The 22,533-nt window shown below is 38.8% G+C and overlaps 1 protein-coding gene across 12 annotated transcripts in view; it reads left to right on the top strand.

Moving 5' to 3' along the window:
* MAP4 (microtubule associated protein 4) overlaps positions 1–22,533 on the top strand; it is a 150,728-nt gene that overhangs the window by 45,116 nt on the left and 83,079 nt on the right. For all 12 annotated transcript variants that reach the window (XM_065933810.1, XM_065933804.1, XM_065933806.1 and 9 more), the window contains exon 2: positions 14,985–15,226. In XM_065933810.1, coding sequence (XP_065789882.1) covers positions 15,004–15,226 — 223 coding nt within the window. In that variant the 5' untranslated portion in view covers positions 14,985–15,003. The remainder of the gene's footprint in view (positions 1–14,984; positions 15,227–22,533) is intronic.

Consider the following 22,533-nt stretch of genomic DNA (forward strand, 5'->3'; position numbering starts at 1 on the left):
ACAACAAATATTACTTTAGCTGGAATCCTGCTAACTAGAACCCAGTCACATCGTCTATCTTGTCACTGCAATGGAGGTGGGAGATGTTAGTTCTGAGTGCCCAGGAAGAAGAAAGCAGATTGGTTGAGCATTGAGCATCTCATACTCCCATTCAGTTTGTGCATTCTTAGATTCTGTATTTACCACAGAAATGTTTCTCTTATTGCTTGTTATTTTTTTACCTTTGGTCATTCAGAATTTACTTCCAAATTTCTTAGAAGAAATTTAGTTTGAAAGTCTTTGTTATTTTAGTTTATAAACTCTTTGGCACTTGATATATTTAAGACATTTGTTGTTTGTTTGGTTTGTCTTTTTGGTCTTTTACCCCAGGATGGTTATATCATGTTATTTTCTTTTATAGTTTCATTACTGATTTAAACTTTTTGAAAACTTCATTATGCCTTGTTTATTTTTGAAGGATTAAAAAATGCATCTATGGCAAACATCTCCCATTGCTTATTCAAGAAATACACTAGAATATTGAACATAGCCAGCATCAGAGCCACCAAGTCATTGTCCACTCATGTTCAGTCTGTCAGCCCACTAGCAGAAGGGAAAACAGAGAAACCTTATCCTGTTTTTTTAAAGGTCAGCACATGCAGGCTTGTAGACCAATAGAGAAGCACATTCCAGTGAGGAGGCAAAGTTCTCTTTGCCTTCTGCCCACTTGAGATTAAACTTAGAGAGTCAGCAGAAGCCTTTCAGCTTTCATTTCAGTTGCTGTTATAGTTATCCCACCCCCTTCTTTCTGTGATCCATTACATATACGCTTCTGTACATTCTCAGTCACTCAGTCCTGTCCAGCTCTTTTCGACCTCATGGACTATAGCTCGCCAAGCTCCTCTGTCTGTGAAATTTTCCAGGCAGTAATACTGGAGTGGGTTGCCCTTTCCAGCCCAGGGATTGAACTCTAATCTCCCGAGTCTCCTGCATTGGCAGGCGGATTCTTTACCACTGAGCCACCTTGGGAAACCCCCATTCACTTTTGTACTTAAGACCAAAATGTATCTTTCCTCATAGATATGTCCTCTGTTAGTAAATCTTATGAGAATGTTTTAAGCCTAAGCATTAAATGTAATTTTCCCTTAAAATGTATAATTAGCTCAAAATAATGCCACAGTTCAGTTTGAAACAATTTGAATCAATACTTCTCTTGTATAGTTCTCTGATAAATCACACCTCTACCCCCACTGCAATTGGCCTTTTTTTCCCTTGTAGGCAGAAAAATATATGCTATCTGTACCACATATCTAAGTCTCTTAGTTTTTAAAAATTATACTGTTTTTGGAAAGATTGATTTTAGACAGAGTTGTTTCCATATCCTAGTGCATAACCATCATCCTGGGATTTCTTTTCATATCTCTTACAGGATAATCGTACTATTATTTGGATACTGTGGCTTTCCTCGGATGCTGTGTTCATTCGTCACTTTTCTTAGACTCTGTGCTGAAAGTTCATTTTTAGGAAGGATGTCTGGAAAATAAACTTTTAAAAAATTTATTGCATGTTTGAATTTCCTGCTCCGGTCCTGATTCCATAGATGGCTTGAGTATAAAACTCTAGGTTCACAATAACTTCTCTCACTTTTGAAAGCATCTCCCCATTGCTTTCTTGCACCCTAGCATTTCTAGCATTCTAGTTGCTATTGTTTCTCATAACTTGGTAGATATTGTTTGGGGGAATTTTCTTTCTTTCTCCTTTTCCCCTCCGTCCTTGTTTCTCTAACTCTGTCCATCATCTCTGTCTTCTGCTTCCCCCTTTTATGCTGTGATACATTATATATACCTTTTGGTATATAAAATGTGCAACATTTAAAGATAATAAAAAGGTAAACATTTATGACTCTACCATCCAGCTTACAAAATTGTACTTTTCTAAACCACTTGTTGTCTTTTCCCTTTTAATTTTTTTCCCCACCAGAGTTATCACTGTTCTGAATTTGTGCCTTTCTTTGTGTTTAATATTTGTGTACAGATGTAGGACTCCGTTAACACTGTGTTGAAATTCATCCATGTTGATGTGTTTTTCTCTAATTAATTCATTTTCAGTGCTGTATTGATTTTATTCTCTGTATCTGTTGATGTACCTTAGGGTTCTTATGAGGTTATTGTTATTGTGAGTAATATTGCTTTGACATTCTTGAACATGGATGCAAGAGCTTATCCAGGATATGTCTAGAATTGGAAAGCCTGGGTCTAAGGATGTATACAAATTCTTGTAAACAATGACATGCTGTTGTTTAAAATGAGTGTATCAGTTTATAGCAGTGCAGGGGAGGTCCAGTTGCTGCTCATTCTTCCTAATGCTTGATATTGTCTGACTTTTTCATTTTAGCAACTCTGTCAGGTATTTACTGAATCTCAGAATAGTTTTTAAGTTACCTATCCCTGTTGATTAGTGAAAGTAAGCACTTTTTTTTTGTATTGAATTTTTGGATAGGCTCCTATAATTGTTAGCTATTCTATTTTGTTGTGCTTCTCATTTGTAGAATTTCTTTATATATCTCATATATAGGTTTTTTTCTTTTTACATACTGTGGATATCGTCAGCTCTGGTTTGCTTTCACTCTCTTAATGGTATATTTGGGTGGTTATAGATTCTTACCTTTGATGTTGTCCAGTTTATCATTTTTAGCCTTTTATGGTTAGTGATTTGTGTGACCTTCCTCACTGCCTCGCCCTCTCTTTTCTGCCTTTTGACTTTAGTTCCTCATTGCTTCTCTCTCTGGTTCAAAAAGAACCTGGCATCTAGACCCCAACAAGATGATTGTTTTGAGACATTAGTCTGCCATCTTCTTAATCAGTCAGCTTTGTGAATAAAGTCATATTCCTTGCCTTAACAGCTTGTCTGTCAGATTTATTGGCCTGTTGTGCGGTAAGCAGAGTGAGCTTGGACTGGGCAACAGGCTTACTTGCTCTGAGACATGTGAAATCTTTCCAGTCCAGGGGTCGAGCCTGTGTCCTCTGCATTGGCAGGCGAATCTTAACCATTGGACCACCAGGAAGTTTGCTCTGCCTATTTTAATATAATCCCTGAGCTAGAGGCTTCTACATTTAAAAATAATTGACAGAAAGTTAAAAGTAGAAAAATATTTCATGATAAGCGAATACAGGAAATTTGAGTTTGTGTCCATAAATAAAATTTTACTGTAACAGAGACACTTTCATTTCTTTATTGTCTTTTGAAGCTTTCATACTGTAATGGCAGTGTTGAGTACAGGCAGTTCTTGCTGTGCAGAGTCTCACTTTAGCACAGTAGTTCAAGACTGTAAAAATGGCCATGTAGGGTGAAACTGTGCAAAGTATTAATAATCAATGGGAGAGACTTCCCTGGTGGTCCAGTGGTTAGGATTCTGCACTTCCGCTAGATGGGGCATCTGGTTAGGAAACCAAGATCCCTGTGTGCCATGCAACAAGGCAAAAAAAAGAAAAAATTCAGTGTGAAAAATTATTGTGAACTTCAGAAACTTCTCTTGTTTCCTGTTATAAATGCATAGGGAAATTTAAAAAAAGGGGAAATGAATATATAGTACAGTGTAATTTAAAACATTAGAATCATTGAGAATTAAAATGTTTTCTTTCTTAGTAAAATCTTATCAAGAGTTGCTCTCTTTTTGTGATCTGACGTGGAATGGGCCTCTTCTCTGTGCCTTGGCAAGTTGTCATCCCGGTTTCTAAGTTTGGATCAGCTCCCCACATTGTTTGCCTTGTGTTTTCAATGTCACAGTGTACCTTTGAGAATTGTTTTAATGTCAAATATCTTGCCTGTGTCACTTCCTCTTGAACATCCCCATCTTTTTCACCAAAATACATAGATGAACTCACCTTTACTACGTTCCTCTGACTGCATGTACAGACTCTTTGGAGTGACTGTAGAGTCTGCATTCCCACAGTGAAGCTGTTGCTTCTGTTACTCCATTCACATTCAATTTGAATTTCACTTCCAGTGTTACTCTTCTTTAGTTCTTTGCTACACTTTCATTTTGACCAGTTCCCTCTTAAAGCTCCCTTTTTCTAAAATGTCACATGGGTTTATCACTGGTAGACGAGAAACACAGGTTTGTACTTGAACTGAATAACAGATGCTCAGTCACAAGTCACTAACAGGCTTTGTGACGTGATAGGTCACTAATCTTGACGCACAAACTGTTATTCATGTAGTAATTTGTAGACTGAAGAGCTAGCAGCAAATTTGTGCTTTATGCAGTTATTCATAGTTAATATACTGAAACTTGAACCAGGTTGTTGAACTAGCTTATAATTTTTCACTACCATATTCTTGTCTGGTTTTGATATCGGGGTATATTACCAGTAATTATATAGTAATCACTAGCAAATACCTAAGGCACAGTGTTCCAGGCACTGTTCTAACATTTTATGTATCAGCAGATCCATAAGTAGTTAATTCTGTTATTCCCAACTTACATGTGAGGAAACTGAAGTAAAACAATTAAGAAACTTGCCCATGGTCACATAGATATTAAGTGATTTAGATATTAAGATTGAATGTGGGAGACTCAGGTTCGATCCCTGGGTTGGGAAGATCCCCTGGAGAAGGAGATGGCAGCCCACTCCAGTACTCTTGCCTGGAAAGTCCCGTGGATGGAGGATTCTGGTAGGCTACAGTCCATGGGGTTCACTTTCACTTTCTGGTAGTCCAGTGTGGATCCTGGCCTCTCACATACTACAGACAGCCTCTAACCTACTACATTACACTTATATACATTATACTTATATTGGTCTCATAAAATGAGTTGGAGAGCATTCTTTTTCTAATTTCTAGGAGTTTGTGTTAGATCAGTACCTTAAATATTTGGTAGAATACTATAAAACCCTTTGTGGTGTGTGTCTGTATGTGTGTATGTATTTGGAATATTTAAAAATAACTTTCAGTTTCTTTAACTGATTTCATACTGTTGAGGTTTTCTATTTATCATATTTTGTACCAGTTTTTGTTATATATACTCTTTTAGGAATTGATCTTTTTCATCTCCTCTTCAAATTTGTTGTCATAGTCTTATAATCTTTTTTTTTCTCTCTTCTGCATTTATGATATTTTTCTTTTTCCTTCCTAAAATTGTTCATTTATTCCTTCTCTTCTTTTTTGAACAATCTTCCCAGAGGTTTGTTAACTTTGTTTTTTAGTTGCTATATTGTGTCTGACTCTTTGGTGACCCCATGGATTGTAGCCCATCAGGTTCCTCTGTCCATGGGACTTTTTAGGCAGGAATACTGGAGTGAGTTCCCATTTCCTTCTCCAGGGATCTTCCCATTCCAGGAATCGAACCTGTGTCTCCCACATTGGCAGGCGGGTTCTTTAGCACTGAGCCACTGGAGAAGCCCCTGTTAACTTTATTAGTCCTCAAAGAGGACTTTTACTGATTTATTCATCTGTTTCCTTGTACTTTATTTTTGTTTATGAGTTTATTTTCCTTCCTTTGATTTTATTCAGATTTATTTTTATCTAAGATATATGTTAACCAATTAATTTTATTTTTCTTTACCTAATATAAGCACTTAAGACTAGGGACATTGCTTAAATTCTCTTTTTAGGTATATTCCACAAACCTTGCTATGTAATATTTTTGGTATTATTCAGTTCTAAGTATTTTTTTCGTTATTATTATGGTTTAATCTATGGGTTATTTGTAGTGTTTTCAAATTTCCTAGTACAGGTTTTTATTTCTAATTTGTTCATATGTTTCATAAATGTGGAATGCATAATTATTTTTAAAATATGAGACATTTCCTAGTATACATTTATTTTAGAAAGAAAGTTTCATGAATGCTGGAAGAGAAAGTGTCTTCTCCAGTGTACCACGCCACTTTCCAGTGTAGTCTAGTAGTTGAAACTTGTATATTAAATTGCTCAAAGCTTGTATGTACTTACTGATTTTTTATATTCTTGATGTGTCAGTTACTAGGAGAAGGTTTACAATGACATGCCCCTACGAAGTTGGATTCATCCATTGCTCCTCATTACTATCACTTTTATGTGTTTTTGAATATCTGTGTTGTTAGATGGGGACAAGTTTAATATTGATAAATCTTAGTGAATTAAAATTTCTGTCATTTTATTTCTGCTTACGGTGTTTTTGCTTCGAGTCAGTTTTGTTGCGGAGAAGGCAATGGCACCCCACTCCAGTACTCTTGCCTGGAGAATCCCATGGACGGAGGTGCCTGGTAGGCTGCAGTCCACGGGGTCGCAAAGAATCGGACACGACTGAGCGACTTCACTTTCACTTTTCACTTTCATGCATTGGAGAAGGAAATGGCAACCCACTCCAGTGTTCTTGTCTGGAGAATCCCAGGGACGGGGGAGCCTGGTGGGCTGCCGTCTGTGGGGTCTCACAGAGTCGGGCACGACTGAAGTGACTTAGCAGCAGCAGCAGTAGTCTTGTTGACAATTATATGCCTACACCAGTCTGGTATGCATTTTGTTACACGGTTGAACCTTCTGTAGTAGATGCTGCTGGTGCCCTGTCTGGATTCGGTTAACCAGCCAGAGTGTCACTCAGCTAACGACTGCTTTGCAAGGATTACAGTAACCTGGGCCCTTACCTCTTGGTGGCCCTGACTCAGGGCTGCAGTTGGGCTCCACAGCTTCCCCAGGGAGGAGGCAGAGGCTGGACTCAGCTAAACCCAGATTTACCTCCCTTCCCTTTCCTGCCGCTTTCTCCTGAGGGTACTCTCTCGGTTTATAAAAAAATCCATGTTTCAGGCTTTGCTTCTGTTAAACTGAATCTAAAGCATCTACCATCTCAACAAGGGAGAACTTGATCTCTCTTTCTAGTGTTAAGTTGTACAAATCCTGTTTTATGTTTCATTTTGGTGAATTTCATCTTTAATGTATTGGGTAGATTTTTGTTTTAACTCAGTAGCTCTCAACTGTGGGAGTCTTTCAGAATTAACTCGTTTTGAAACTGCCAGACTGTCTGATCGATCCTGTGCCAGTGGCTTTTCACTTTATATCGGATGTTTTCCTCTATTTCAGGTAAAATGTTAAAGGGTTTTGTTAAATAATAACTAGAAGAGTTCCTTTGACTTTTCATTTTGCTTGTTTGGTTTTCACTTTATGTTAAAGGTAAGACTTTTACCACCACTAAGGCTCCTCTTCAAAATGCCTACTAAGTACTCCCATAGAGTTTATGCCGTCTTCTTCCTGCTCAGAAGCGGGGAGCTACCGTGCTCCAGCGCTGATTCCAAGCCTAGGACCAACAGTAGAAGAGCCACCAGGCTCCTTCAGCTGGGTGAATGTCGTCCCCACCAAGAAAAGGCTGGTGTCATGATACGGAACAAGGCACAATCAGCAGAATGCCCGTGTGCTTAATGAGTGCCAAGAGGTGTCCCTTTTTTATACTAGATGCCTAGGATAAAAGGTGCTTTCTTTTCCATCTTGAAACTCGGAGTTCAATGTGGGCTCGGGAAGAGAGACACACTGAATAAATAATTACAGAACTATGAGCACAAATTCCTATTTCCTCTTAGTTCTCTGTCTTCTTTTTCCCTTCACTTTCACTGACATTTTATACAATAAAGTATGAAATACCATGGCTCTGAACTTCAGAGAGAAACTTCACTTAATGGAAAGGTTTTTCTTAAATAAAATAGTTCTCTAAAGCTAAGAACTGAACAGTTACGATTATTCCATTCAATTTCCCTAACCTAAATAGCTTAAAATTCCATAATATATTTATTACTCCCTGACAGAGACAGGTGAGCTGTTGCTATAGAGATTTAACATTTTACCGATTATAGAAGTTTTAATATTTATATATAGTGATGTTAACATGATGGTGGTAGCTGATCTCTTGAACAGAAAACAATTTGTTTTTGCCACATTGCATCACGTTGTTGGGCTTTTCTAAAAGCAGAGAGCTATTTTTATTGCCCTGCCTAATAATGATAAGATGACCAGCCTGGAGAGCTGGCTTGTCTGGTTACTCCCTGTTAGCTTTCTTTTCATGATGGCTGTGTCACAGGCCATGTTTGGAAATAGAAGAAATGAGGTGAATATTCTTCATTAGTGATGACCTTTCCACCTTGAATCTGTTCATTCCTCTTCCAGTTCTGAGTTTTGTAGCTTCAGCACCTCTAATTAATTTTAAAATAGGCATGTTTTTCATTATCTTCTGTTTACCATTTTAGAGCTATATGTTTAGTTAACCCCTGTGTTTTGTTGTCTTTTGTTGTTTCGGCCCATCTTCTGTAAAGCAAACCACTAAGAGAAGATACGCACATTACTTAGACAGGGTCTTTCCCCTTTGGGACCTAGAAGTTTACAGGAGCTCCTGGTATATACAGCTCACTCTAGTATAGATCAGACTGTACTGTTTGTTACAAGTATAGATGATGTATTAGTTCTGAATAGTACTGAAGAACAGATTCTAAAATGGAGTCAGAGAAAACATGGTAGATAGGATGTGGACCTCAATTTAAGACTAACAAAGAGGAAGTAGACAATTTGAAGTGTGGAGAGCAATATGAGCCAAGGTATGCAGTGATAACATCAATGGTCTGCTTGTAAAATGGCAGGTGGTCTTTTGTGACTGAAATATATATAGAGACCCAAGTGGAAAACTGCTGATGGTTGTAGTAGGTGGTAGAACTGGGTCCTCTCAGATTGTGTGGCCTTGATATCACACTAAGAAGTTTGGTTTTATTTTTAAATAAGTGTTGAAATCCTCTTCAATCAACCAGTATATTTTCCTGACATTCAGATCTTTTCCCAACTGCCTTCATCCTTTAAGAAGGAGAGGTAGAGCAAAAAAATTGATTTTGAAGTGTAGTGATATCACTGTAAAATTTCAAGATTTTGCCAGTTTTGTCACATGCTGCGCCTGTGTCTGGTATTCTCTGGATCGCCTCTTAGCCTGATCCTCAACCCCAGTTTCATTTATAAGTGATTTGTTTTCTCTGATTCTTTGTCATCTGTTAAAGTGAGGGACTTGAATCCTAAGTTATTTGAACTATTTTTCTTTTAACTAGTTTTTTTTTTTTTTTTTTTTTTTTTAAAGCCTTTAGAGATCTTAAATGTTTAGAGATAATTTTTGGATAAGTGTAAGCAAGCTCTGGATGTATTTTTGCCTGCTAGACTGAGGTTAAATTAATTGGGACAAATAGTAAAGGTTTAAAAAATGCTTTCTCTTTTTCAAAATTTGGGGGCATTAGGTATTGAGAATCATCTTAAGGTTCACTCTTCTTTTAAAAAAACTGAGATAAACATTTGCTCTTGAGGATGGTTACAACAGAAATGTTAAGTGCTGTGTCATTGTCGTCTCTTGTTTTGGCGCACATAACTAGACTTCAGCAGACATCATGCTGTCTGTATCACATGGCTAACAGTGGGAGGTATCTAGTGTAGATTCTTCTTGGGGAAATAGATTTAAATTTACTTGGATAGAAATGTGGCAGGTGCTTGTTTAGAGACCCAAAATGCATTCGATCGGGATGGAATATAAGCTGCCTGGATAGTTGCTGTGTAAGTAAGCAAGCAAGGCTTTCAGCCTCATACTGCAAGGTCTTAGTTATGTGAATATGTGTGTGCATGTGTGTGCAGTGTTTTTATATTACAGGACAAGGCTCCCTAAAATAGCAGTGCAAAAAGGAATTCTTTGCTCTGGGGACTGCATGGAAGTAATGTGAATCAGTGTGTTCTTTCATACAGGAATGTCACTGGGTAATGGCCTCAGCTATTCTGGTAATCAAGGACTCTCTCCTGTTGCTAATCCTATGATGAGCAGGACAAATGGTGGTGGTGAACAGAACCTCGCCAAGCCTGGAAATTCCATCAGTTCGTCACAGTACAGCTGTTGTCCTTAGCGCGCAGGGAGGCACCTGGGGGTGGAAAATTAATATATTCCGCAGGGGGGGTTGAGTTTATTGCTCAGGACAGTTAAGATGTTGCTGAGCTGTCTGTTGCCATTTCCAGCCTGGTTCTGGGGAGGAGCAGGAGAAAATTCGCTTTAGCCTCAGGGGTCAGACGTGCCTGCAAGCTGTATAAAGACCCCTTTTGTCATTGTTGTTCGGTCACTCAGTCGCGTCCGACTGTTTGTGACCCCATGGACTGCAGCATGCCAGGCTTCCCCATCGTCCACCGTCTCCTGGAGTCTGCACACACCCATGTCCGTAAAGATTTGGTTTTACTTCAAGAGAAATACTATCTTGATTGAAAGTATAAACGAGTTTTCAAGTTGAATAAATTAAAAGCAGAGCACAGCCACCAGACGAGGGTCGGCTTGATGTGTAATAGACCTCTGAGAGGAGTTCATCACACAGACCTAAGGGATCGAGTCCCCGTCTAGTGACTGAAAGCGTGCTAGGCAGACCAAAGTGATCTCATGTTGAATATGAAATCTTAATGATGCAGACCATACCTTTCACCTTGTCAGATTATAAATGATCCCTGGGACTGTCTGGGATCTGGGTTTCTTCCAAGCCTGAGGAACAAGCTCTGCATTGGCCACAGCACTCTCTTGGGATGGCGGCTTAGTGCTGGCTTCAGAATTCTCTGTCATGCAAAAAAAAAAAAAAAAAAAAAAAAGGGAAGAAGAAAATATTAGCCCACATATCTTTACAGTTCCATGTCTTGTCCATAACTCTCCCCTCCACTCCCATCCCCTACTAAACAGGGCAGAATATCAATCATGGAGACAATTTAAGTGAGTATTATGAACAGTCTCCTACCTGGAAGAATTGTTATTAACTGTTTCTTTATTAAATTGATTATTTGAAACTCAATGCATTTCCCTTAGTTAAACAGTATTATAAATGATGATTAATTTTGATTCTTTTTTTTTAAATTTTTTAAAAAAATTTTGATTCTAAATTAATCCAATTACTGAAAAGAAAGCTTCTTCCTTTTTTCTAAAACTGACAGACAGGAGTATTTCAAAAGGTTTCTGAGCTTGCCTTTGGCGTTCCTCTCTTCCTTTTACCTCCTAGGGCCTCTGGGCCCATATACCTTCTCCCTAGTTGGTTACCTTATCCAATCTGCTTTATTCCCTGAAGTATTCCATGTTGCTACATTATATTTCTTCCTTTTTACCCTAAAACCAGAAACTCAGACACGTTCAATGGCATTTACCTCAGGGGTTGAGAGGAAAGCTAACTTGATCACTAAATTCACACAAAGCAGAATGAAGGCCCTTCAAGGGGTGTATGTCTCCTTATGCCCCTTTAAATTGTGAAATAGGGTTCTGTACTTCTTATAAAAGAATGCTAGCTGCTGCAAGTGAATCTTAGTAGAAGTTTGGCTAATGTGACCAAGTGGAATGAAAATACAGTGGTTATGAGAAGTGTTTGAGTATGTTGGTGGGCATTAGGCTTCTGTTCTTCCTTTTCATGAGTTTTCTTCCTCCTGTTTAGTTTCAGAGTTTAGCAGTTTTGGTCAGGGGCTGGGATGGGGAGAAAAGTAGGGGAGGACAGAGGCAACAACATGCCATTTACAAACGAGAATGCTAATTTCTCAGCAGACAACCAGACAGAAAGTGCACAGGTCCTAACTGAGTGACTATAGGTAAGACTGACCTAAATCTCTGGGAGCTTGAAAAGTTACCCATACTTCTGTGCATTTAAATTATATATGAACACTATTTAATCTGTATAGACCTAGAAAATATTTTTAGTCCAGTAATTAATTCCAGAGTTTGTGATCTGAAGTAAACCATACAGAAGAGAAGGTGCTTGTGACTTCATCATATATTCTTATTTACTCTTTATGAGCACATAGCTATTAATAGTAAGGCTAGTCAAGAGACAAAAATTGTCTTCTGTGCTTCATCATCATGTCCTGTCATTTCCTCTTGCTTTGGTTTACCTAGGTATTTTCAAAATCCTCAGTAGATAATATCACGTCAGGCATGTAATCAGAATGAAGATCAGATGTCAGGAGTGCTGTGTTTGAAAACGGTGTGCTCTGGTGCCTGGTTAAATAATGTGGGGCTTATTTTCTGGCAGAGTGGTGTCACATCTCCTTTGATGTTAGCCAGAACTGGGTGGGGTTTCTTAAGCTGCAGTGGGATTTGTCAGGCTAGGGCTCTGTGCACTGGGGAGTTGGTTTTTAGTCTTTCTCTTTGCCAAAAGGCTTTTGCCTTTTTTAATAAACCTGAACCCAGTTATAATTGAGAGTACTTGATGTATAAAATAATAGTCACACGGAGGGTCCAAGTGATGAAACTGAATTATAAGTAGTTTATCGAATAGTCAACCTCAGGAATTGTTTCACATACCACTCTCATTTTACAGCCTAGGGAACTCAACCCCGGGAGGTGACCCACTCAAAGCCAAACTGAGAATCAGACTGAACTAGTGAAGCACAGAAATGTCTTTAACCAGCTTTTTTTCTTAGCTCCTGTCAGCAAATTCATTCAAAGTTAACAGTATAAGCAACTATATTCAGTATTTTGCAATAACCTATAAAGGAAAATAATCTGAAAAAGAATATATATATAAAACTGAATCACTTTGCCATGCACCTGAAACATTGTAATCTATTATACTTCAATTAAAAAAGTCCAAACTCAGATAAGTTTCTCTTTTATCTATGCAAATAGAAGAAGAAAAGCATAAATAGTCAATGTGAGATAATTTTTTAAATGTAGATCCTTCTCATTCCCAAGAATATGTTTTTGGATTTTCTTGAGTATCCAGATTAGAGAAGGACACTGTGTGAATAAATATTGTTAAGTGACCTTAAATGTTTCTCTATGTGTTGGATGACATTCATTCATGAGCTTATTAAGATCAATTTTGGAGCATTTGCAGAACTAGCTTAACCTATTTGTAGAGCACCTAAGGAATTTATTATACATGTTTTAGAGTAGAATAATTATAATTGAATAATTTTCTCTTTATTGAAAACTAGGCCTTTTGGGCTAAAAGCCAGTATTTTCACTTCTACTGGCTAGTATTGCCTTTACAGAGTCATTTTCCATAAGTATATTGTGTGTGTGTTTAAATCATACTTCTATTTATATGTGATGACATGAAAAGAATAGCTAAACTGTGTTGAAAAGCAGATGCTGGGTGGTTGGCTGCACAACCCTCCCACTTTCCAGCTGTCAGATTTTCTATCAATTTTACCCTCTTAAGCCGAATGTAAGCTGCTGTTCATATTCCGTAAACCACATATCAGCCGAGAAAATGGTTTGGGAGGTTGCAAGGCAGGGAGGAGAGTAAGATTACAGTGAATAAAAAGCTGCCCTTTGAGAATCTGCACTCAGATAAATGAGGTTTAAAAGGTTTTGCTGGTTTTGCTTGTGTTTTCACCAGTGTCCTAAATTAGGGAAAGTTTTGAGTAGATTGCATGAAGTATTATAGAAGAATAGATCTGTTGGGCTCTTGCTGTATATCTTTAAAGATGGTACAGGTGTTCTTACAAGCTCTCTTTGACTGTGAAACTGTTTATGTATAGACATCCTTTATTGTTTTTTGCTCATAACAGCTTTCAAAGGCTAACTGTAATAATAGTTACCATAAATAAAAAAGAGAAAAGCAGTTCCTTTTTATGGAACCCTTTGACATTCATCAGGCCTTTACAGAATTCTTTTTTTTTTTTCTGGCTGTGCTGTGCAGCATGTAGAATCTTAGTTCCCCCCCCAGGGATTTAACCCACCCCTGGCAGTGAAAGTGAGAGTCCTAAACACTGGACTGCCAGGGACTTCCCGTATACTTTTTTTTTTTAAACGAGTGTGTTTGTGTACATTTATGTATATAAGATTTTTAACTTTTTAAAAAGTGCTTTTATTTATCTATCTACCTATGGCTCTGCTGAGTCTTTGTTGCTGTGAGTGTTTTTCTGTAGTTGCAGCAAGCAGGAGAAGGGGCTACTCACTGTGGTTGCTTCTCTCGTTGCTGAGCACAGGCTCTAGGCTGGGCGGGTTTCAGTAGTTACGGCACGTGACTCCTGGGCTCTATCAACAGTTGTGGCCCACAGCCTGCGGGATCTTCCCAGATCAGGGATTGAACCCATGTCTCCTGCACTGACACGCAGATTCTTCACTACTGAGCCACCAGGGAAACCCTCCCATATACTTTTTAGTTTCAGGTTATGTTTAAAAATTGAAAGCTTGGTTGGTGTTCTGTAAAGATAGTAATGGACATGACCACAGAGACTGCCTTCTCTAGCTAATTCAGGGAAGATGCCTGCATTTTTCATGCCAGCAGGGCCAAGTGTAGCTTGGTTGACCAAGTCCTTTGCAAGTGATTCATGAAGCAGTATTTACCCTTACAAGATAAGGCCCAGATTCCTAGTCTCTGGTAAGGAAAAGTGATTTCACTTGCCTGATAGTACTTAACCTTTTTTAAAAATAAAATGGGAATGTAACCTAATCTGACCTCCTTTTGTATGTATTTTTACCCTGGTGGCTGAGTTGGTGAAGAATCCGCCTGCAATGCCAGAGACCTGGTTTCGATCCCTGGGTTAGAAAGACCCCCTGGAGATGGAACAGCTACCCACTCCAGTATTCTGGCCTGGAGAATTCCATGGACTACAGTCTGTGGGGTTGCAAAGAGTTGGACACGACTGAGACACTTTCACTTTCATTTTAAGAATTACTCTGCAACATGATTTGGAAATTAAGATAAATGGAATAGTTTAAAGGGTTTTGAAGACTTGAAATCAAAAGACCTGATTTGAATTCTTATGGCTAATAAACTTGGTTAAATATAGGGGTCTTTTTTACCCTTCACTTTTCTTATTGTTGAAAAGGACAGAATGACGCTTGCTCCGTTTACCTCCTAGGATGTGAGGAAGAGAGTTTACTTTGTGTAAGACAGTCTGTTACTGAGCCTTGATTTTCCATTCTATAAAATGGGAGAGTCTCTTTTAGCTTGAAAATTTTGCATTTTAATTCCTTGTTTGTTTAAAACAATGACAAGAGCTTCTAGGAATGTTTTCTCTTTGGCACTGCTCGTCACATGAACCCTTGTTTCCCCATTAACCAGGCAGTTGCAGTGGTGCAGAATGGCTGACCTCAGTCTTGCAGATGCATTAACGGAGCCGTCTCCAGAAATTGAGGAAGAGATAAAACGGGACTTTATTGCCACGCTGGAGGCAGAGGCCTTTGATGATGTTGTGGGAGAAACTGTTGGAAAAACAGACTATATTCCTCTCCTGGATGTTGATGAAAAAACCGGGAATTCGGAGTCAAAGAAGAAACCATGCTCAGACACCAGCCAGGTTGAAGGTAAGTAATTAAATTAAACTGGATATAGGTTCAGAAAGTAGATTAGGGACTACACTTTGGGTCATAATCTTATAAACTTTTGAGGAAACTAAACTGAGTTTTTAAGTATAAGTTAGTAACTTTCTCTTTACGTACATTTCTTAGAAACCAAGGAGGTAGGTTCATTACCTTTTAGTTGAATATGTATTCTTCAGGCTGTAGATTACTCTTAACCTTCTCTTAACCCTAAAGTTTCTTCTGTAATGTCTCAACTACTTTATAATCTGCTTATTAATTTCCTAAATTAAACTGCATGCTATGCCTTTTCTTTGAAAGTAGCTTTGTAAAGTTAGATACTTTATATTTATACCAAGACTTAATTTGGATTGGAGTCAGATGCCACCTGTCTTTGAGAGTAATCCTAGGTTAGGATTAAAAAATGGATTAAACCCCTTTAAAAGAGATTTGCTGCCTTTATATATTGCTGGGTCAAATTTGCTAACATTTGAGGATTTTTGTATTTATGTGCATGTGGGATATTGGTCTGTTTTCTTGTGAGGCCTTTGTCTGGTTTTAAAATTGAGGTCATGTTGACATCATAAAATGAGTTGGAAAGTGTTCCCTCCTATTCTGTTTTCTAGAACGGTCTGTGTTGAATTGATTTTTTCTTTAATGTTTGACAGACTTTGTCAGTGAAGCCATCTGGACCGGGAGTTTTCTTTGTCAACTTTTTGACTAAGAATTCAGTTCCTTTCAGAGACAGAGAACTGTACATGTTTTTTCTTCTCAAGTGAGCTTTGGTAGTTTGTATCTTTCAAGAGATTGGTCTGTTTCCTCTAAGTCATTGAATTAATGGAGATGAAATTATAATATTACCTTATCCCTCTAATGTCGAGGATCTCTTGTCATGTCCTCTCTTTCATTATGAAAATTTGTTTCCTCTTTTCACTTGAGGAGTCTAGATACTAGTTTATTAATTTTTTTTTTAAAGATCCAGCTTTTGGCTTCATAGGTTTTTTTTTTTTTCCTCAGGTATACAACAGACTCTGTCAATATTTGTATGTATTGTGAAATGATCACCATAAGTCTAGTTAACATCCATTACCACATATAATTATACCTTCTCTTCCCCGTGTGATGAGAATTTCTAAGGTCTATTCTCTCAGCAACTTTCAAATATGGTACAGTGTTATTATTAACTATAAAACTATGCTGTACATTGTATCTTCAGGATTTACTTCTTTTATAACTAGAAGTTTATACCTTTGAACTCCTTTCACCCATTTTTCTACCCCCCCCCACCTCTGGCAACCACATAAAATAGACTTTTAATGTTATAAATTTGTCTCTAATCCTAGTTGTAGATGTGTCCCAAAGATTTTGATATATTATGTTTTTTATTTTCATTAGGTTCAAACATTTTCTGTTTTGTCTTATGAATTCCTCTTCAATCTATCAGTTATTAGAATTATGTTAATTTCTCAGTATTTAGGTTTTTTTTTTTTTTTTTAGATATTCTTCTATACTTGAGTTTTGGTTTAACTGTTGTGATCAGAAGACATCCTTTAAAATTTCAGTTTATTAAAATTTTGGGGGGTTTTCATCATATCGCCTGTCAAGGTCAGTGTTCTGTGAGCACTTGCAGTAAAGTGTACAATGCTGTTATTTATTGTGTAAAGTAGTCTTATTAATGTCAGTTAAGTCCAGTTGGTTGATAGTGTTATTCATGTTTTTCACATCCTTGCCTACTTTATATTTACTTGTTCTCATGACTTGAGAAAGATATTGAAGTTTTGATGTAATTTTGTGGATTTGTTTCTCCCTTCAGTTCTGTCAGTTTTTGTTGCATGTTTTTTTGAAGATCTCTCATGATGTGCATATATGTTTACATTGTTATGTCTTCTTGATGAATTGACCTCTGATTGTCTCTCTTTATTCCTGGTAATCTTCTTTTTTCTGAATTCTAATTTTCATCTTGCATTAATGTAGCTACTCTAGTTTCCTTAGTTAGGGTTTGCTTGGTATGTCTATCTTCTTCCTTTCACTTTCAACAGGTTTCTTTTTTTTTTTTTTCAACAGATTTCTTTTTTAATATTTATTAATAATGGGTTTCTTAGAATATAGATGGTTCTTGCTTTTTAAATCTAACCTGAAGAACTCTTGTCTTTTAGTTGATGTGTTTAGACTATTTATTGAAATATTTGACGTGATTATTGATACGGTTGGATTTAATCTGTCAGTTTGTTGTTAGTTTCCTGTTTCTTCCATCTGTTCTTTAGTCTAGTTTTTTCTATCTGCTTTTGGATTAAGTGAATATTTTTATGATACTGTTTTAACTCTAGTATTGTCTTGTTATGTATATTTCTTTTAAAAATTGTTTTATATTTGACCTAGATTTTACAGTGTACATTTTAAATTTCTTCCAGTTTGCCTTCCAGTAATATTCTACCATTTCACCCAGAGTGTAAAATTCCATGCAAAACAGTAAATGTCCAAATTGTCTTTCATATTTTGTGTTAGTCATGCACATAATTTGACCTTTTTTTGTGTTAGTCATATACATAGTTTGACATGTGTTAGTTACCTACATTGTTACTAATTTTGCTTTAGATTGTCAACTATCTTTTAGAATTAAATAAAAATATGGAAGAGAACGCTTTACTCTCATTTTTACTATTTTGGGCATTCTTCATTTTGTGTGTGTGTGTGTAGAACCCAAATTTCTGTCTAGCACCATAGTCTTCCTGCCTAAAAACTTCTAATACTTCTTCCCTTCAGTACAAATCTACATAACAGTAAATTATCTCACCTTTTTTAATTTGAAAAACAAACCTTAAGTTTTGGAAGGTATTTTTTGCTAGGTGTCATATTCTGTGTCACTCTTTTCTTTCAGTAACTTAAAGGAAAATTAGTCTTCCTACTTGCAGTTTCCGATAAGAAGTCTGTTAACAATCTTGATAGTTATTCCTTTTATTCCCTTCCTCTGCCTGCCTTCAAGGTTTTATCTTGATCTTTTAGCAGCTTGAATATGTTGTGTCTAGATGATAAATACCTTTAATAAATACCTTTAAAAAAAGGTATTTCTTTGTCTGCACCAGGTCTTCATTGTGGCATGCAGGATCTTTCAGTTGTGGCATACGAACTCCTGGTTGTGGCATGTGAGATCTAGTTCCCTGACCAGGGATTGGACCCAAGAGCATTGGAACCTCAAAGTTTTAGCCACTGGACCACCAGGGAAGCCCTAGCTGATATTTTGCCTTCCTAGCATTCTCTGAGCTTGTTCTCTGCTTTGCCTCTTTCTTTTTCTCTCCTCCTTCTGGGATTCCAGTTATTTTTTTGTTAAATTGTTGAGTATTGTCTCACCGATCTTGGATGCTTTGGTTTTTTTCCTTCCCTCTTTTTTTTCCTCTTTATGTTTCATTTCGGATATTTTCTTTTGACCTGTATTCAAGTTCCCTCATGTTTTTTGCTGGCTGCATTGAGTCTAATAATGAATCCTCAGTGACATTCTTTATCTTTAATATTTTTACTGTTTTTAACTTACAGCATTTCTATTTGACCCTTAGAGCTTCCATCTCTCTGCTGAAATTAGCTATCTGTTAATGCATATGTCTGTCTTTTTCACTATAGACTTTAACACATTAATCATAATTTTTAAATATCTTTCCAGTAATTTAAATATCTGGGTCATTCCTCAGTCTGATTCTTTTGTCTCTTCACTGTTTTTTTCTGGTACTTTTTATGTGTGTTTTAATTTCTAAGTGACTTCTAGACCTCACATGTAAAACAGAGACTGAGATAAAAAAGGATTTTTGCCTGGAAATGAGTGTATGGTTAGGCTACTCAAGATGGCTGTTCCCTTGCTCTCTGTATGTACATCCCCTGTCCGACCAGTGCCTGCTTCACGTATGCCCTACTCACATGACTGACCTTCCTACACCCTTGCCCTTTCCTAGCTGGTGATTGTTTTTTATCAAAGGGGCCATGAGGGCTGTGCCCCTCCACTGGTTTTCCTGGTGCCTAATGAGCCCTCCTGACATCAAATCCTATATAACTGATAATCACTCCTGCCATCCGGGAGCAAAGACTGCCTCCATGTCCTAAGCCTCTCTTTCGCTGCCTATGGCGGGGTATCACTCCAGGACCTTGCTTCAGCTGTGTGAGGTCCCCCATCCATTTCACTGTTGATGTCTCTCTCGCTGACTTCAGCCTTGGAACTGGGCAAGACCTTGTAGACCTGGGGGTTACAGCCCAACAGTGGCATGTCTCTTCATTTACTAGGTAGTTTGTTCAAAGTGCTGAGGCCAGGGCTGAGCTAGGGTTGGGCTTTGCTGTTATTGTGATGCTCTTCATTGCACTACTGGCTTTAAATGTGTCTATTCCTGGTTCTTAGAGTAGGGGCTGAGGGGCTGAACGGCTTGTTGTCAGTCCTTGTTCCACTCGCAGCTTTCGGCCTCTGCTGTGCACCTGTGCCTCCGGAGGTCCTCTTTCCCCTCCCTTGTCAGAAGAGGGAGGGGTAGCCTGGGAGGGGCAGGAGTTTTGTTTATCTTTGTTTTTTGGTCTTGGTTTAGGCTTAGTCCTGTGTGCATGTATCTCATGGTTGAGTGTTTTTCTCAGTAATATTATCCCTCTTACATGTTTAGGGTTTTCTAAGTATTGGTGTAGGATCCTGGGCTCAGACGTTTTCTGACTCCTCCCTAAAATAAGAGGGGATTTTTCTCCTTACTCCTTCTGCAGCTGCATTAGGCCTTCACCTGGCCCTGGGGTTGACAGGGTTTGATACTTCTCCCCCAGCAGCTGAAAGCTTTTGTTTGCAGAGGGGAGAAGGCCCTAGGGGACAGGGCTTCTTGCCTTTGCTTTAGTGGCACCTTTTTCTAGTCTGCACCATGGAGGGCAGCACCCTGGTGTCCCCCCTCCCCGCCGCCAGTCTTTGTAACCTGCGAGTGGATTTTAAGTCCTTTCTTGTCTGTGGAGCCCAAGGACCCCTTACTCTCATGCTAGCCTTCACTTAGCCTTTAGCGGGGCTTCCCTGGTGGCTCAGATGATAAAGAATTCTCCTGCAGTGCGGGAGACCTGGGTTCGATCCCTGGGTGGGGAAGATCCCCTGGAGGAGGGCATGGCAACTCAATCCAGTATTCTTGTCTGGAGAATCCCATGGACAGAGAAGTCTGGCGGGCTATAGTCCGTGGGGTCTCAAAGAGTCCGACTTGGCTGAGTGACTAAGTACAGCACAGCCGTTAGCATATTGTTGGTATTTTCCCCTCATACCACCTTGTTTATAGAAGGCTTAACATAGGATAAATGGGAGGAAGAGGAGAGGTGGCTAGTTGGAGACATCAAGAGAGAAAGGAAAAGAGCTTCCTTATTTCAGTTCAGTCGCACAGTTGTGTCTGACTCTTTGCGACCTATGGATTGCAGCACGCCAGGCCTCCCTGTCCATCACCAACTCCCGGAGTTTACTCAAACTCATGTCCTTTGAGTCAGTGATGCCATCCAACCATCTCATCCTCTGTCGTCCCCTTCTCCTCCTGCCCCCAATCTCTCCCAGCATCAGGGTCTTTTCCAATGAGTCAACTCTTCGCATGAGGTGGCCAAAGTATTGGAGCCTCAGCTTCAGCATCAGTCCTTCCAGTGAACACCCAGGACTGACCTCCTTCAGGATGGACTGGTTGGATCTCCTTGCAGTCCAAGGGACTCTCAAGAGTCTTCTCCAACACCACAGTTCAGAAGCATCAATTCTTCGGTGCTCAGCTTTCTCTATAGTTTCTTTGTTCAAAATGCAGTTCTTAGGCAGACCTCAGATACGACTCAACAATCTGTTTTGCTTGGTCTTCCTCTAGTTCTGGTGAGCAGCAACTACTGTCTAACTGCGGCGTTTGGGCTTCTCATTTCGGTGCCTTCCCTTGTTGCAGAGCCCGGGCTCTGGGGTGTGTGGGCTTTCTTCAGTGTTTGTGACCCGTGGGCTTTAGATCTCAGGCTCAGTAGTTATGGCACCCCAGCTTAGTTGCTCCGAGGCATGTGGGATCTCTCCAGATCAGGAATCGAACCCATGTCTCCTGAGTTGGCAGGCAGATTCTTTACCACTCAACCATCAGGGAGGCCCAGCAGTCTGTTTTTTAACAGGCTCTTGCAAGTGTCTTGAATGTCCGTCCCTGACTGAGAAACACTGGTCTTAGAGAAAGGGCCTAAGTCAGTCCTGGGAAGGATAACTAGATCCTCAGAAATGGTCCTTCAGCTGACTGGGGCTTTCTGTTGAGGAGCTTCGCAACTAACTTCATTGGCCACCAGAGGGCGATGTTGGCACACGTCTGACTTCTGCGCAAGGAGGAGGCCTTGCATTGAGACCGTGCTGAATCCCCGCCATTTTGCCCAAAGCGGACTTACTGTGGCTCTCTTCTTCACAGCACACATGCCCTCTTGACTTCTTGCTGTTTCCCTTTTCTGACAATTGATATGCCAGCTGTGGGACTCTGAAATCTTTTGCAGGAGACAAAAAATGTAGCAGTTATCTCAGAGCATGGGATTAGTTTTAAGAAAAAAACTTGGGTTGTTTTCAGTGCTCTGTGTCTTTAGCTGAGAGTGTTTTCATTTCCTGAAGCCGGAGTCTTGTCTCTCCGTGAAATCAGAAAAAAGACAGTATAGAGTCTTTTGAATGAAGACTTACCCAGTAGTGCACAGCTTTCCCGTGATTAGAACCCATGTCTTATCTACACAACAGTATGCAGACCTTTTTCCTGCTGTAAAACCTCATTGTTTTTCTGCAGTAATGTTTTTATTCTTCTCTCTTGAGCTAACATTTTTGAGATCATTAGTTGTTAAATGGTTAGAATCTCCATCTCCCTTTTATCTTCTTCTAAACTCATTGCGTTGCTTTTATTTTATTCTGGTAAGTGGCTTATTTCTTAGTTTTGCAGTTATGATCTACTCTGGTAATGTCATTTTAATGAGTTTTTCATAAGGCAAAAGTTAATTTCAGTGTTCTCTAACCTAAAAAGGTTAATTTATAGTTTAGTGATCAGTCTCCGGAAGATCTATAGTTGTATAGGTAGATCAATATGGTTGGCCAATCTACAGTTAAATAACAATGAGAATAATAATAGTTGACGTTTACTTAACAAAATGGATTTGCCACAGTGCTGCCTCCAGTGTTATTGCTTTAGTCCTTTTGGTGAACGTGGCAGGTAGATATTACTCCTCTTTCAGATGAGGCCGTTTTTAAGGCTCAGGAGTTCAGTTCAATTAGTCACTTAGTCATGCCTGACTCTTTGCGACCCCATGGACTACAGCATGCCAAGCTTCCCTGTCCATCACCAGCTCCTGGAGCTTGC

This window comes from Muntiacus reevesi, chromosome 4, assembly GCF_963930625.1.
Source record: "Muntiacus reevesi chromosome 4, mMunRee1.1, whole genome shotgun sequence".
In the NCBI taxonomy this organism is placed as follows: Eukaryota; Metazoa; Chordata; class Mammalia; order Artiodactyla; family Cervidae; genus Muntiacus; species Muntiacus reevesi.